The sequence below is a fragment of the Triturus cristatus genome, chromosome 1_2 (assembly GCF_964204655.1).
Source record: "Triturus cristatus chromosome 1_2, aTriCri1.1, whole genome shotgun sequence".
In the NCBI taxonomy this organism is placed as follows: domain Eukaryota; kingdom Metazoa; phylum Chordata; class Amphibia; order Caudata; family Salamandridae; genus Triturus; species Triturus cristatus.
In genome coordinates, this window is record NC_140580.1 from 576,834,161 (window position 1) to 576,851,644 (window position 17,484).

Sequence of the window (17,484 nt, forward strand, 5' to 3'; positions counted from 1 at the left end):
TCTATCAGCGGCCCCAGTGCTGCCAGCCCAGTCACTTCAGCGTACAGAGGGGCCTTGTGCACCCCGCCCTCCTCTTTCCCCCCCCCCTCCCCCTGTGTCCCCAGGGAGTGGGATGCACAGGTACCCCAGTGGCAGCACAATGCCCAGTTAGAACAGATGTCGTGCTCAGACTACACTCTGCTGCTCTGGCGGCTGCTGTAAGTGAAAATCTGTAACCGAGGGGCACAGGCGAGGTAGCAAGAAGCGCCTCAACTCGCGTTACCGCACGCCTCAGAGCTCCCTGTTCATTCAATGACCGGGGCAGGATACTGCCCCCTCTCGCTGCCAGTCTGTCTGTACATGAACTATTCTCTGCCCCTCTATAGCTCCTACCCCACCTCCGCCTGTACGAAGGACCCCCAAGCACATTACCCCAGTGGTACAAACAGACCTCCTGTGCACCAACAGCAAACTCTGTCCGTGCACACAATCCGTTATAACTGAGCCCACCATGCCCGCTCGTGCTTTGTGCACATGATACGTCCACACCTGGGCACACATGTACACTTCACGAGCACACAGGACAGAAACCTCCCCCCCCCCCCCCTCCCCCTCCCTTTTCAAGCCTGTCCAAGTCCAAACCTGGGAGATATCGTGGCACAATAGCCAATTCTACATCCACATGGAGCGCCGCAAGGCAGGGGGCTACCGCTACCCCCGCAGTCTTCGATCACCCTGGGGCTGTGCCTGCCCGCCCTGCAACCACAGGGAGCAACCCAAATAAAGCTATCGAAGACATTCACTCCGGAATCCCCTTTCACCTCTGCGGATACGTATCTGCAGCTCTCAACAAGAACTTCAAAGAACAAATGTTTTGGGCCTAAACAAAAGAACACAAAACATTTTTTCAGCATGTGTTTATCATCCAATGCATAACCAGAGGACCGATAATACGTCTGTTGCAACGCAAACTGTTGTTGTATTAAACGCACGTGCCTAGGGACACCCGAGGACAGCGGTTGTGTGCGAGCTGATTTCGTGACAGCACGTTAAATGCAGTCTCGAAGTGCGCCCGTGCCACTCCCGCTATGACGCGAGCAGTCACTTTTGTTTAACAAGCGCTCTCCAGGCATCCGCTTTTTATTTTTGCATCGTGCTTTCAGTTTAAAGTGAAGGCGAGATCCAAAAATAAACACGCGGCGCCATGTCTCCTTTTTTGTCTGGCCCATTCAGAGAGCCGGACTGGCGCGTGCAAGGCAGCGTTACGAAGCTTCTGATCAGAAACTTCGTCACCACAGCCGTAATGCAGGCGAGCCAGTCCGAGTGGACCGGAACAAAAAGCCAAAGGGAGGCAACCTAAAACCCTCCTTTTAAATGGGAAGCCAGGGTTTAACATAAATGCTGACGCTACCCAATGAAAATGAGGGGCGGGGCTTCGAGTCCCCTTCTTGAAACTGACTTGTTCACTATAAGTCTCGGAGGCGAGGAGCGCATGCGCGCTCCAACGCCAGCCGAGACATAAAAAAGTAGTTCCAGAGAAGTGGAAGGACAAAAGTAAAGTGGGTATGCTCCAGGGAAGGGACAGATGCAAGATGGGACAAGCCAAGCCATCGAATATGGAACAGGGAAATGAGAGTGAGAGTAAAGCCAACCAATGGTAACAACAGGCGACTGGAAGCACTTCCTATGTTGTTGGTAAGCTCACAATATGTCTTTTGCAAGCTAAGAAGGACCAGGGTAGTGTCTCTCTCTGTCTAGAAGACTTCTGCAGTAGTTTGTGGGAGAGGTGGGCACATGCTATGTGCCTTTCCTGTTTTTATTTTTTAAAGATCTGCTCAGTCCAAAAAAGGGAAGTGGGAAATGTACTGTTTGAAAGGGAGGTAAAAATATAATAGGCAGTGTAACAACAGGGGCCACATTTTGGATGAAGAAGAGAGAGGCTCATCTGGTAGCTTGACTGAGAGCAGTTCTGTTCCAAAAGAGCTTTAGTCCTCGTGACAAGTGAAACATTAATTAGAGTCCTCATCATGCAAAACCAACTAATTGTACATCCTTGCCCTGAGAACAAAGCATGAGTGTGGATTTTATTTTCTATATAAAGTCAGCGAGCGATGCAGTCTAAAGCGAATACGAACAAGATAGAAATGAGCCACTGGCCCATTAATTATTTGTTGTCCCTTAGATGAGACAGCACTTTCAACAGCACAAGGAAAATTGACCCCCACATATGAAATACCTGGCTTATGCTAAGAGATAATGTAAGCAAACAAATAATCACTCAAAACGTGCTTTGCTTTTAAGATTTTAAAGGCAACTGAAGGTTTGGTAAACTGTTTACAGTTGGAGGAGATGCTGATACCAGCCAAAAAGTAATTGAGTCACCTACCTCCTTATCAATGATCGCATTCAGCTATATTGCTTCACAGATGGATATTGGTGTAAAGTCTTTTTTTTAAATATAATATTAAATCTGTGGCTGGGATCATCAACTTTGTTGTTTTCTCCAAACAAGCTATTTTTTTTCTTTTTTAGTTTTTCAAATTTATATCAACTTTATTTTGATGCATGCGGATGGCTTAGATCTTATTTATCTGCTATGCTTTGTTAAGTTGATCTGAGTTCTATACCAGTAAAGACATTTATAGTTATATTATGCAGCCTAACTCATATTTTACACATACGTTTAGGTACAGCCATAGCAGCCACCCTAACTTGCAGATTGATGTCATAATGGGAGCCTCTGAAATAATAATATAAGCTGGATTTAATTCACCACTTGGTTCTCTCTTTATACTTATTTCACCAAACCATCTCATCACTCAACGCTGCAGACAGGTGCTATTAATTTTTCAAAAATAGCTTATTAATTCAAGAACACCATTATAACACTATTACTTGAGAAAACCTTCCCATTAAACATCAGAAAACCAGCATTAGTAGGCACATGAAGCATACTATTTTAAGTAATAAAAACACAGTTTGGATGTCAAAGAACTCTTAATAATTCTGGTCCAGGCAGTGTCTCCAGACACTTTAGGTGAGGGAGAGGAGACGGCGTGGGAGTTCCCCATCACCCCCGCCTGCAAATATCATGTTCGATGTCCTCTCTCATCATTCTGTGAGTGGACATTAGCATACAGTGCCTTCTAACGTATGTGGTTTTCTTAAGCTCCTCATGTACATTCTCCCTAGTTTTATGACACCAAGCTTCAATAAATGACAGCCTTAGCTATTCCACCCCAGGTGCTGTTACTAATTCGTCATTGACTAAAATGGTGCATCTATATATGTATCTATGTATAGATGTTGAGCTTTAAGGGTGGCAACATGAGGTGGAGGATGCAGTTTTGTACTAGGACAACTCCAGACTCTGCCTTTAATTTCTAGGTTATGGTGACTTCCATTTCTATCTGCCTCACCCTAGCATTTGTATAGTGCCACCACAGCTCAGGTTTCAGGCATGCAGATTGTAAGAATGTGTTTGCAAATGGGCATCTATGTTTAGGAGCTTTCTGGTAACACTGCCCATACTTGCAGTCAACCGCGGTGTTCTTGGCAAGGAGAAGATTAATTCAAAAATTGTATAATGTTGAATTGGGGGCAGCCACACCCACCCACACAGCCAAAAGGTACTGTCTGTTTAGCTTAGTACCAGCAATTTAAGCCACATAATGCAATTAATAAATTCCATTGGTGCTCTTTTTTTGAGTGCCCTTTGCTTATTCACTGAATGTTTTTTTTTTTTCTTGTTCTTTTTTTGGTAGTTCACTTGGTTTTTCTTTTTTGCACTGTTTCCATTGTCCTCTTATCTTCTACTCGTATATCTGTTTTCACATGTATTAAATAACATTTCCTTCAAATACAACGTAAGCTGAATTCCAGCATCTCCCTGGAAATAGCATTTTCTTGTTCTTCGAACTCTGTTAAGAAAGCATGGATAGCAGCAGCCGCACATGTCGTTTTCAAATATGTGCCACCCACAGTTTAGTTAATTGCATATCTTAATGTACAGCTAAGTACCACCTGAAAAATAGTTATGATTTTTGGTTACTACTGCCTAGTGGTATATACTGATGACTGCACACTGCGTAGCTTTGCCACAGAAATACAGGACACTTTTGTGGGTGAGATTCACCTGCTTCGAGATTATTAGATGGAGGACACTCTGGGCAATTCTGAACATTACTAGCACCAAAAACACCTCCTTTTCATCTTACTTTTTCTTTTTGTATGGTAAGAACCTTTAAATTAATTTTCTGTTCACTGAGCTGCGGCCATTGCTCAACAGTTGTTAGCGGTTTGGCAACTCCATTGGCTTTGTCTTTAGGGTCTCTGCACGTTCTCGCTATTCAGTTTCCTCCAAGTGTTTTTTTTCCCTGTTTAAGCAGTTATTATTCTGTCTCCAGCTTGATCTCTAGCCTTGTACAGTCAGATGAATATGTCCAGCCTCACTGACTTCATCCAGAGACCTCCATCCTTAAGGCTGCGCCATCCTTTTCAGGTCATAATTGAGTGTGTTCCAATACTCTCCTTCCCTGTGGATTTGATTGTCTGAGTCTCCCATCACTATCTTCCTGTCACCCCGAAGTTTAACAATACCGAACTGCTCTCTGAGGCCACCATAAGATGGGTTAGAATCTCTTCACCACAATTCACTGCGAATGTATGAGACCCGACTGCAGTCTTCAAGGATATTTTTTTTCTAACCGTGTGGTCTCTTGAAATGTCTACTGTGAATATTATCTTTGTTGCCTTGTTTCCTCATCTACCTTTTGCTCGTACCTGTCTCTCATCCCTGAGACAGCATTCAAGAGAGCCATTTCTCTGTTCCATGAGATGCTAGGATTTTGAGGTGAATACACAAAAATGGGCTGCCCCTAGAGTGCGTTCCTACAGTTACCTACAGAGTTACGGTGCCAATGGGGGCATCTCATAAAAAGTTACGGACTGGCCTCACACACCGCCTGGTGTCATGCTTCATCATCGGCTGTCTTCGCCCTCTAAAAACTTGGTTTGATAGAGGGCGGACATACACCTGGAGACAGGATGCCCATTTTTGTGTATTCATAGTAGAGTGGAGGCTGACTTGCCCCATGCCTCTAGTTCCCACCCTTGGCAAGCGCTGAGGTTCGTGTGTGTGGAGGATTTTGAGGTGAACAGCTACATTCAGAAGGCTGCCTATTCATTCCGTGTCTTGTTCTCTCCTGGTTTCTCTTTTTCCTTAGGTTTGTCCTTCCTCCGTACTTTGTGTTTACATTAAGGTGACTTTAAATTCTATGCACATGGCCCCCATATTTCTTTTCCACAAAGTAATTTAGCTTAATTCTTCTTGATTTTCTAACAGCCCCCGATACTGTAATTCTGGGTGTATTTTATTTTTTTATTTTTTTTTAAACATTCTAGTGCTAGCCTCTGAAATCAATTACATGTAAGGTATGCATAAGTGCAATACAAAACCTTGAAATAACAGTGTGCACAATTTTGCATTCTTTTTTGTATGTGGCAGAGAACTTTCTTCTCAGCACTTTTACTGTGCTGAAGTGAACGTCCTCCTGTAAGTACCAACCTGACATTAAATAAATGTTTTTTGCAACATATTTTGCAGTGCTGTTCTTGAGGCGGGTTTGGTAGTTATTCTTAGGTTGTGGGAATAAAAAGGATGTGATAATGGTGGAAACGTCAAAATGAATAGAAACATCCATGCGAGTTAGTCATCGATCCTCTGTTCAGTGTGGGATCTTGAATGTGGGCAGGGATAAATATATCGCAGAAAGCTAAAGAGCAGTTTATATCTGTTGGATTTTTGGCTTTAAAACTGGAATGGTTTCTCAATTATCTGTTTTTTAGGTTTCAATACATTTTTATTACTTTTTTCAAACCGTGATGACCACAGCCAACTTTATTTTTTTTTTAACTGTCTGTCACCGCACTTCCAAGATAGTGGTAGTGCCAGCCTCATGTTTTCAAATTCAGGCCCCTCCGATTTTAAATATCTTTTGATCTCTAAGGGCATGTCATAGCTCCGTAGTTTCTAGCTAAATGCCCGATGTTGTTGGGCACTAGATGAGGGTGAAAGCAGGATGTGTATTCTAGTGGATAATAATCCGAGTATCCCGTACTTGTGAGACAGGATGGAGAGAATTTTTCTTGTAGCACCAAGAGGAGAATTATTTTATCTAAATGTTGCCTTGTCATATACATAAATAATGTGTTGAAAGTTCCAGAATGTAAGTTTCATGCATAGTACACTTATTTGCTAACCTTGCACAGAGTAACTCCTAAAGACAAGCTTTTGTCAGTAAAGGCCCCTCCCTACTCGGCATAGCTTTGAAAAAGGCTGCTGTTTGTATTGAATAGCCCGGCTCTGGACGTGGAGGATGGGATAGCTTCCGTAAAATGCTTCTGACTTGTTAGATTCAGGTCCTGCTCACACTCCTGCTGTGACTTAGAAATCTCGCCTGCTTTGCTTGAACATTTTCTGATGGGAATACAGCCGCAGTCTGTAGAGTTGATATTTTCTGACCCCATTTATTAGAAGAATAACAAATGGCACTTATTTTCAAATGATAATTTTGCTTTTGTGAAGTACTTTGCACTAGTACTACAAACTAACATCGTTTTCTTTTGGTGGCCCAAACTTCCCATGTTCCTCACCTTGTTATAGTGCGTGGCTTTTTTTATAAAGTACAGCATCGGTTAACATTAGTTTCTTAGTTGCATATTTCTGATTTTCTCTCAGTGTCTCTTCCGCCTTCTATGCGTTGGCTGATCGAGGAGCTTCCTTGGAGAGGGGAGCAGGACGGTCTTTTATTCATATTTACACCCCTTTCTAACAAACCCCTGTGTGTATGTGAAGGGAGTATGGTCTGATTTAGTGCATACTTGTTAAATGCGGGACCGTTGACGCGTTCTAAATGTTTGGGAGTTTGTTATTCTTCTGCCACATATATCAGTTTGGTTGACTGTCCCCTTGCCCCACAGTGTATTCATTCCTTCATAATGCCTTTGTCTTATGGTCTATTGCCCATATCACCTTTCAGTATTTTAGAAACTATCTCAATAATGTGCTTGATTTATTGATGGTTGAATATTGTCCATTAGAACATTGGAATGTTGAGCACTACATTGAAGACCATGGAGTGCTCCGGGCTTCTAATGGCTGGTAGAAGCTCGGAGCATCAACATTCTAGCGTTCGTTCAAAGCTGTTGCTGTGAACAAAGGCCTCACGGAGCCCGAGGGGATTTCTACCCCTTTAGGCTCCGAGATGGCTTTTTAAATTAAAAATATATTTTTTTACAATTTAGAACGTTCTGCCCTCTAGGGACGGATTGTTCTAATAGCCTTAGAGCCCTCTGTAGCATGCTCTACTGGCCACTAAAGGCCCTCGCCTTAAACGCTGGAGCGGGCCTTTAATGGCCGGTAGATGCTGCTACGTCGGGCACGAAGGCTATATTAGTGCAGTCAGTGGGCTAGTTCAAGACATTCCTATCACCCACATGCAGTATCTGAATGTAGTTGTCTGTTTTTCAGGTTGGGTGGCCCTGATCCTCTGGACTATGTCAGCATGTATAGGAGCCTTGGAAGTCCAACCATTAGTGTTCCTGAGCACTGGCATTATGTGAGCTTTGGGCTGAGTGACCTGTACGGAGACAACAGAGTACATGAGTGAGTATTTCTAGTCATTCTCTGCCCTCCATATGTGAATGTTAAATAATGTCTGTTCTCTTGGGGCTTGGGGTAAAAGGTATATAGTTATACCCCAGGTATTGTTCTAGATTCTGTAACTGTTACTTCATATAAATGCCACATGGGCAATGCAACTTGGAGGTGTGCTGCTGAACTGATTGAATTTGCAAATCCTTAGACAAACAAAGCATAGAAATTTACACACTACTACCTTGCAAAACCATCCCCCCTTATTTGATTTCCCCAAAAGTATTTTTTTCTCCCCCCTCCACCTCTTTCCATTCCTTCTGAGAACTCTGTTTTAGAAGCTACATTGACAATTGTTACACGTATGTTACTTTTTTGTAAAGGTGGTTTCCTAATGGTCCTTATAAGATAGTGACTGGTGAACACATACACAGATTGCCCTGTCATGTTAGGGTTTCTGACTGGAATACCATTAAAGAAAACAATGTAGCAAATTAACTGTGTAATGAACTATGATTGACTTTTATAAAGGACTCATTACTATTGAAATATTCTTTTAAATAGTGTAGGTGTTCCCTTCACTGCTGCTAGTTGTTTTTATGCTTACCTTCTCAAAGTGTTGCAGAAAAGTTTGACATTGCTTTCAATCCTGTGTTAGGTCTGAGTGGATGGTGACTAATGTGCAGGAAGAGTGGTGCGTATTGTAAGTGCCTGGTGAGTGGAGTGTTAGTAGGTACTGGTGGGTTTATTAGGCAAACTGGTGGGCAGGTCGTACATGTGCTTTGAATCAGCATGTTGGGGGCTGGGTTTCAGACATGAGTTGCTTAAAAGTAATGGATCCCATTGTTCTCTGTTTGTACATTTGTGGTGTTGACCCTCTTGCGTAGTTATAAATTGGAAGTCTTTTTTAAAGCCTAGTAGAATTGCTAACCATGGAGATTAATTTAAAACACACCACACCACGATGGTTTGAAGACATTTTCATAGAATCAAAACATTTATAGTAGGACCCTACCCCTTTGTTCAGTGTTCACTGCTTTTTAAAGTATCCACTGCACACAAAAGCAGAACAGGCTTCCAGTGCATAACTGATCATATGAAGATAAAACTGGTCTTCAGAAAAATACGGCCCAGCGAGCTTTGTTTAAATGAAACTTGCACGAGAGAGTGGTTATTTGAATTGCTTTAAGATGGCTGCTGTGGAGAACCTCCCTCTATCGTAGAGGCAACGACTAATGCTGCGACTTGTTGAGATAGTGACCAGCAAGGGGCTTCTGAGCAAACCTCAGAGCAGTCAAGGGGGCAATTTCGCTCTTCCTCCAGAGAAGACCTCTGGGTCTCCTGACTCTTTGTAGTCTCGTTGAACCTGCTTGCCATCTCTTCCCCATGTCTTTTTGATTACATCAGAATGGATTTAGGCTGCTGCAGTGGTGAAGTGGCATAGTAATTCTGTGTGCTGTGGGGGCAAAGCAGCCGCAGCAATAGGTGTGTACTAATGCGTGTGCACATTCCTGGGTCCCGGATATTAATTTAGTCCGTAGACCCTGCAGATCAGGCCATTCAGCAGAAAGGCAGGTGCCCCCGGTCTTTTATACCTTAACCCCTTCGCTGCTAGGCCTTTTCCCCTCCTGTGCTAAGCCTTTTTTGGGCTATTTGGGGTAGTGCGCGCTTAGGCCTCTAACTTTTTGACCACATTAGGTATCCACGCCAAATTTGCGTCCTTTTCTTCCAACATCTTGGGGATTCTAAAGGTACCCAGGGTTTGAGGATTCTCCTAGAGGGTTCCCAGAAATTAGTCAAAATACAGCAATTTTTTTTTTTTTTTGTGAAAAATGGGAAAACGAGCTGCAAATGAAAGCTTCTGGGTTTTTCTCTGCAAATGGTATCAAAAAAGGGTTTGTGGGGCTGAAATCACCATTTCTCCAGCTTTTAGGGAATGACAGAATTTTGTTAGAAAACCAACATTTTTTACACAGTTTTGGCATTTTTCTGGGACATACCCTATTTTTGCTATTTTTTGTGCTTTCAACCTCCTTCCAGTTAACGGTAGAAATGGGTACAAAAACAATAATGGATCCTGGAAAGCTATACATTTTTGAAAAGTAGACAAAATTCTGAATTCAGCAAGGGGTCATTTGTGTAGATCCATCAAGGTTTCTTTATAGAAATTTACAGGTAAATGTAGGAAAAATTAAAAATTTGTTGAAAAAAGCAGCCTTTTGAGTCAACGTTTTCACCTGTAACTTCTTCGAATTATGACATCTCTTTGAAAGCAATGTACCGTTACATCCGGTAGACCTTCCTGGTTGTGGGGACATATAGGACTTGTAGGTTCACCAAGAGCCCAACGAACCCAGAGTAGAAAACTGAGCAGCATTTTGTAATGTTTTTTTTTTTTGGTCCGGGTATATAGCAATTATTGTGGGAAAATGTATACATGGAAAAATCGGTATGAAAGTCACCTATGTATTTCTGAAATGGGAACAAATTACAGAGTTTAGAAACAGTGCATATTTGCACATTTTCGAAATTGGGAATACTCATATTTGCATGACAATTATTGGTCATTTTTCAAAATGACTTTTTTTTTACACAATGTCTTTCATTTGGAAGGGAGAATTGCATCAAAAATCAATAGGTAATAACAGTTGCTTTACAAATTTGAACTACCCTAAGTCTCCCGATAAAAATGGTACCTCACTTGTGTGGGTAGGCATAGTGCCCACGACAGGAAGTGGCTCAAAACCTAAGGTGAACGCACCACATTTTCACACTGAAAATTTACACTTTATTTGCGAAGAGTCTAGCTGTAGTTTTTGAACCCTAGCCCTGCCGGCACCTAGGGAAACCTAGCAAACCTATACATTTTTGAAAACTAGACACCCAGGGGAATCCAGGATGGGGTGACTTGACTGCCTCCCACCATGGTCTGTTACCCAGAATCCCTTGCAAACCTAAAAAATTGACAAAAAAAACACATTCTCCCCACATTTCTGTGATGGAAAGTTCTGGAATCTGCGTGGATCCACAAATTTACACCCACCCCGCCTTCCCCAAAGTCCTACGAGAAAAATGGTACCTCACTTGTGCGGGTCGGCATAGTGCCCGCGACAGGAAACGGCGCAAAACGCAACGTGGTTTTGCAGTGAAAAATGACCCTTTTTTTGGCAAAGTGACTAGCTGTAGATTTTGAACCCTAGCCCTGCCGGCACCTAGGGAAACCTAGCAAACCTATACATTTTTGAAAACTAGACACCCAGGGGAATCCAGGATGGGGTGACTTGACTGCCTCCCACCATGGTATGTTACCCAGAATCCCTTGCAAACCTAAAAAATTGACAAAAAAAACACATTTTCCCCACATTTCTGTGATGGAAAGTTCTGGAATCTGCGTGGATCCACAAATTTCCACCCACCCCGCGTTCCCCAAAGTCCTACGAGAAAAATGGTACCTCACTTGTGCGGGTCGGCATAGTGCCCGCGACAGGAAACGGCGCAAAACGCAACGTGGTTTTGCAGTGAAAAATGACCCTTTTTTTGGCAAAGTGACTAGCTGTAGATTTTGAACCCTAGCCCTGCCGGCACCTAGGGAAACCTAGCAAACCTATACATTTTTGAAAACTAGACACCCAAGGAAATCTAGGATGGGGTGACTTGACTGCCTCCCACCATGGTCTGTTACCCAGAATCCTTTGCAAACCTAAAAAATTGACAAAAAAAACACATTTTCCCCACATTTCTGTGATGGAAAGTTCTGGAATCTGCGTGGATCCACAATTTTCCACCCACCCCGCGTTCCCCAAAGTCCTACGAGAAAAATGGTACCTCACTTGTGCGGGTCGGCCTAGTGCCCGCGACAGGAAACGGCGCAAAACGCAACGTGGTTTTGCAGTGAAAAATGACCCTTTTTTTGGCAAAGTGACTAGCTGTAGATTTTGAACCCTAGCCCTACCGGCACCTAGGGAAACCTAGCAAACCTATACATTTTTGAAAACTAGACACCCAGGGGAATCCAGGATGGGGTGACTTGACTGCCTCCCACTATGGTCTGTTACCCAGAATCCCTTGCAAACCTAAAAAATTGACAAAAAAAACACATTTTCCCCACATTTCTGTGATGGAAAGTTCTGGAATCTGCGTGGATCCACAAATTTCCACCCACCCCGCCTTCCCCAAAGTCCTACGAGAAAAATGGTACCTCACTTGTGCGGGTCGGCCTAGTGCCCGCGACAGGAAACGGCGCAAAACGCAACGTGGTTTTGCAGTGAAAAATGACCCTTTTTTTGGCAAAGTGACTAGCTGTAGATTTTGAACCCTAGCCCTGCCGGCACCTAGGGAAACCTAGCAAACCTATACATTTTTGAAAACTAGACACCCAGGGGAATCCAGGATGGGGTGACTTGACTGCCTCCCACCATGGTCTGTTACCCAGAATCGCTTGCAAACCTAAAAAATTGACAAAAAACCACATTTTCCCCACATTTCTGTGATGGAAAGTTCTGGAATCTGCGTGGATCCACAAATTTCCACCCACCCCGCCTTCCCCAAAGTCCTACGAGAAAAATGGTACCTCACTTGTGCGGGTCGGCATAGTGCCCGCGACAGGAAACGGCGCAAAACGCAACGTGTTTTTGCAGTGAAAAATGACCCTTTTTTAGGCAAATTGACTAGCTGTAGATTTTGAACCCTAGCCCTGCCGGCACCTAGGGAAACCTAGCAAACCCACGCATTTCTGAAAACTAGACACCCGGCGGCTTCCAGGGAGGTATGGCTTGCGTGGATCCCCCAACGTTTCCTTACCCAGAATCCCCTGCAAACCTCAATTTTTGCTCAAAAAATCACTTTTTTCACACATTTTGGGGTGGGAAAGTAGTGGCATCACCGGGCTCACACAAATTTACCACCACCCAGCGTTCCCCCAGGTCTCCCGGTAAAAATGGTGCCTCACTTGTGTGGGAGGCCCAAGTACCCGCGGCAGGCAAGGCCAACAAACGTAGTGAGGCGACATCAACATTGCCTATCCCAAATGTCGCCTCACTACGTTTGTTGTCCTTGCCTGCCGCGGGTACTTGGGCCTCCCACACAAGTGAGGCACCATTTTTACCGGGAGACCTGGGGGAACGCTGGGTGGTGGTAAATTTGTGTGAGCCCGGTGATGCCACTACTTTCCCACCCCAAAATGTGTGAAAAAAGTGATTTTTTGAGCAAAAATTGAGGTTTGCAGGGGATTCTGGGTAAGGAAACGGGGGATCCACGCAAGCCATACCTCCCTGGAAGCCACCGGGTGTCTAGTTTTCAGAAATGCGTGGGTTTGGTAGGTTTCCCTAGATGGCCGCCGCGCACCGGGCCAAAAACCAAAGTGACCCCCCTTGCAAAACCAGGTGGTTTGGCGATAGGCCATTTTGATGTCGCCTCACTACGTTTTGGGCCCTTGCCTGCCGCGGGTACTTGGGCCTCCCACACAAGTGAGGCACCATTTTTACCGGGAGACCTGGGGGAACGCTGGGTGGTGGTAAATTTGTGTGAGCCCGGTGATGCCACTACTTTCCCACCCCAAAATGTGTGAAAAAAGTGATTTTTTGAGCAAAAATTGAGGTTTGCAGGGGATTCTGGGTAAGGAAACGTTGGGGGATCCACGCAAGCCATACCTCCCTGGAAGCCGCCGGGTGTCTAGTTTTCAGAAATGCGTGGGTTTGGTAGGTTTCCCTAGATGGCCGCCGCGCACCGGGCCAAAAACCAAAGTGACCCCCCTTGCAAAACCAGGTGGTTTGGCGATAGGCCATTTTGATGTCGCCTCACTACGTTTTGGGCCCTTGCCTGCCGCGGGTACTTGGGCCTCCCACACAAGTGAGGCACCATTTTTACCGGGAGACCTGGGGGAACGCTGGGTGGTGGTAAATTTGTGTGAGCCCGGTGATGCCACTACTTTCCCACCCCAAAATGTGTGAAAAAAGTGATTTTTTGAGCAAAAATTGAGGTTTGCAGGGGATTCTGGGTAAGGAAACGTTGGGGGATGCACGCAAGCCATACCTCCCTGGAAGCCGCCGGGTGTCTAGTTTTCAGAAATGCGTGGGTTTGGTAGGTTTCCCTAGATGGCCGCCGCGCACCGGGCCAAAAACCAAAGTGACCCCCCTTGCAAAACCAGGTGGTTTGGCTATAGGCCATTTTCATGTCGCCTCACTACGTTTGTTGGCCTTGCCTGCCGCGGGTACTTGGGCCTCCCACACAAGTGAGGCACCATTTTTACCGGGAGACCTGGGGGAACGCTGGGTGGTGGTAAATTTGTGTGAGCCCGGTGATGCCACTACTTTCCCACCCCAAAATGTGTGAAAAAAGTGATTTTTTGAGCAAAAATTAAGATTTGCAGGGGATTCTGGGTAAGGAAACGTTGGGGGATCCACGCAAGCCGTACCTCCCTGGAAGCCGCAGGGTGTCTAGTTTTCAGAAATGCGTGGGTTTGGTAGGTTTCCCTAGATGGCCGCCGAGCCCTGGGCAAAAAACCAAAGTAACCCCCCTTGCAAAACCAAATTAACTATTGTTACTACAGCGTGAGAATTTAGGAATAATACTGCAAAGAAAATGTGGCAGACAGTTTGAGGTTTACAGGACAATGGGGATAAAAAATATTTTTCAATTCACTAGAGAGACATCACCATGAACTCCCAAGGGTTTTCGACAATATCTACAGTTGGTGGGTTATTCTTACATGGAAAGTGTTCCTTGGCAGAGAAACTAAAGATAAAGATTCCTGCACAACCATCTATTCCTCAAACACACACACATACTGGTTGGATTTGGCACGAGGGCGAGTCATGGTTCAGTGTATTAAATTTTATTAACAAGAGATTTCACAAAAATGAAATGCACTGTCAATAATTAAATTCACAAAAAACCAAACCAATGACTCGCAGCTCGTGAGCTGTAAAGCCACGTCAAGGCACCAACCACTTTACAGGCCATTCACACACCTTTCATACGCGATACAAACAAGACCATTCGCACCACCAGGTACAAAAGCAACACAGTACAAAAATCACCAAAAAGGGACAAGGTACACCCTGCTTCAGAAAGACAAATATTACTGCACAGCCATCTAACCCGCAAGCACACACACATACTGGTTGGATTTGGCACGAGGGTGCGTGATGGTTCAGTAGATAAAATTGTATTAGCAAGTGATTTCACAAAACATGAAATGCACTGGTAATAATTGAAAGGGCGAGAAACTGAACCATTGACTCACAGCTCGTGAGCTGTAAAGCCACGACAAGGCACCAACCTCTTTACAGGCCATTCATACACCTTTCATACGTGTGAGACATACAAAACCATTCACACCGCCAGCCGCGGGCCCAACACATAACAAAACTCACACCAGCACACAGCGCCATTCAAGGGCCCATCACTTTCACACGCCCACAATCCAGACACAGCAACTACACAGGCTGAAGGATTGCGTGGAGTGGCACTCAGCTAGCAGTGTGTGTAGTGACCAGCAGAAAGTCACTACTCACACACAGCCAGCCAAGCACCAGTCGACACACACCGCTAGCCAAGCGCCAGTCCATGCACACCGCTAGCCAATCGCCAGTCCAGGCACACCGCCATCCAATCGCCAGTCCAGGCACACCGGCAGCCAATCGCCAATCCACCTACACCGCCAGCCAAGCTCCAGTCCACGGACACCACCAGCCAAGCACCAGCCCGCACACACCACCAGTCCACGCACACCGCCAGCCAAGTACCAGTCCACGCACACCGCCAGCCAAGCACCATTCCACGCACACTGCCAGCCAAGCTCCAGTCCACGCACACCACCAGAAAAGCTCCAGTCCACGGACACCACCAGCCAAGCTCCAGTCCACGGACACCACCAGCCAAACACCAGTCCGCACACACCACCAGTCCACACACACCGCCAGCCAAGTACCAGTCCACGCACACCGCCAGCCAAGCACCATTCCACGCACGCCGCCAGCCAAGCACCATTCCACGCACACCGCCAGCCAAGCACCATTCCACGCACACCGCCAGCCAAGCACCATTCCACGCACACCACCAGCCACGCACCAGTCCACGCACACCGCCAGTCCACGCACACCGTCAGCCAAGCACCATTCCACGCACACCACCAACCAAGTGCCAGTCCACACAGACCAACAGCCAAGCGCAAGCCTACACACACCACCATCACATTTTGGATTTTTTTAGAAAAAAATAAAAACACAAACAAATTGCAAATAGATACAAATCTTCTAACAGAAAATCAGCAACTAAATACATTGCACTAACACCAACCTTGAAACAGAATCATATTTTCCAAAGAATACAGACCAGGCAGTTCACTTTACCACTCATGAATGTTCCCAGAAATTTTTACGCGTGTGGTACGCTCTGAAACAAGCAGAGAGACACAGTGCAGGATGAGAGGGACAATCGGGGCAGTACATACGACTCTCCTTCCGCAAACCTCTTCGCCAACAGACTCTACATCTCCTACTGGGAAAATCTTTTGCGGGTGTGGGAGGAATGTGATCTGGAAAGTGGCGTTCTTTCAATCTAGCAACATCCTCCACCAGTCCAACTCTAGGAACACTTGCCTGTTCCACTACAACAAGGCTGCCTATTACAGACTCCTGAAACTTAGCAAAAGTCATCTTTGACTCAGGGCAAGAATCCTGGAACACAACAAAGGCATTAAACATTGCCATGTGGAAAAGATGGATAGCCAACTTCTTGTACCAAATGTAAGCCTTACGAAGAGCAGTGTAAGGTTCCAACCTCTGATCTACTCTGTCAACACCACCCATGTGCCTATTATAGTCTAAAATGCACACAGGTTTGCGCGCTTCAGCGACCTGACCCCAAACAGTCACAGGTGCAGTGCTTTCATCATGGATCGAAGTCAGCATGTAGACATCTCTCCTGTCTGTAAACTTCACAGCAAGAAGCTCCTGGCAACGCAACGCACTGCACTGTCCCCGCACAAGCTTTTGACAAACAAGTTCTTTCGGAAAACCTTTACGGTTACAGCGGATTGTGCCACAAGCAAAAGTGTCCACTTTGGCCAATTCCCTGAACAACCGCACACCAGTGTAGAAGTTATCTACATATAAATGGTGGCCTTTGTTAAAAAATCCTCTACCAAGTTCCCAAACAATTTTCTCAGTCACTCCAAAAGTGGACGGACAACCAGGGAGGTTAAACCTAGATTCCTTACCGGTGTACACCCTGAAATTAGAGACATATCCAGTCCTACTGTCACACAGCATATGCAGCTTTATTCCATAGCGTGCCCTCTTACTAGGAATGTATTGCCTAAAAACCAAGCGGCCCTTGAACAACACCAAAGACTCATCCACTGCAATTTCTCTACCAGGGGCATAAATCTCAGAAAATCGATCAACAAAGTGATCAAGGACAGGCCTAATCTTAAAAAGACGGTCACAATCAGGGTGATCTCGTGGCAACGCTAAACCATTATCAACAAAGTGCATCATCCGAAGCAGAAGCAAATACCTGTCACGAGTCATGACTGCTGGAAAAATAGACGTTGCCATCAAGGGACTGCTAGACCAATATGAACCCAATGATGGCTTCCTTAGCAAGCCCATCAAAAAAGTTAAACCCAAGAACTTCTTCATCTCTTCAACATTTGTGGGAGTCCACCGGGTAGCTCTAGAGTGTGGCTTAAGACTGGCACTGTTGTCCCTCAAAAACTGTTCGGCATACAAATTAGTCTGCTCAACAATCTCTGCCAAAAACACATCGTCCATAAACAACTGAAAAAAATTTACAGGCAAAAAGTTCTCAGTATTCACTCTAGACCCTGGAACACCAGTAAACTCTGG

At 45.1% G+C, this 17,484-nt stretch overlaps 1 protein-coding gene across 4 annotated transcripts in view; it reads left to right on the forward strand.

Annotated features, from left to right (window-relative positions):
• SUFU (SUFU negative regulator of hedgehog signaling) overlaps nucleotides 1–17,484 on the forward strand; it is a 378,216-nt gene that overhangs the window by 15,440 nt on the left and 345,292 nt on the right. For all 4 annotated transcript variants that reach the window (XM_085606533.1, XM_085606538.1, XM_085606535.1 and 1 more), the window contains exon 2: nucleotides 7,511–7,645. In XM_085606533.1, the coding sequence (XP_085462659.1) occupies nucleotides 7,511–7,645 (135 nt within the window). The remainder of the gene's footprint in view (nucleotides 1–7,510; nucleotides 7,646–17,484) is intronic.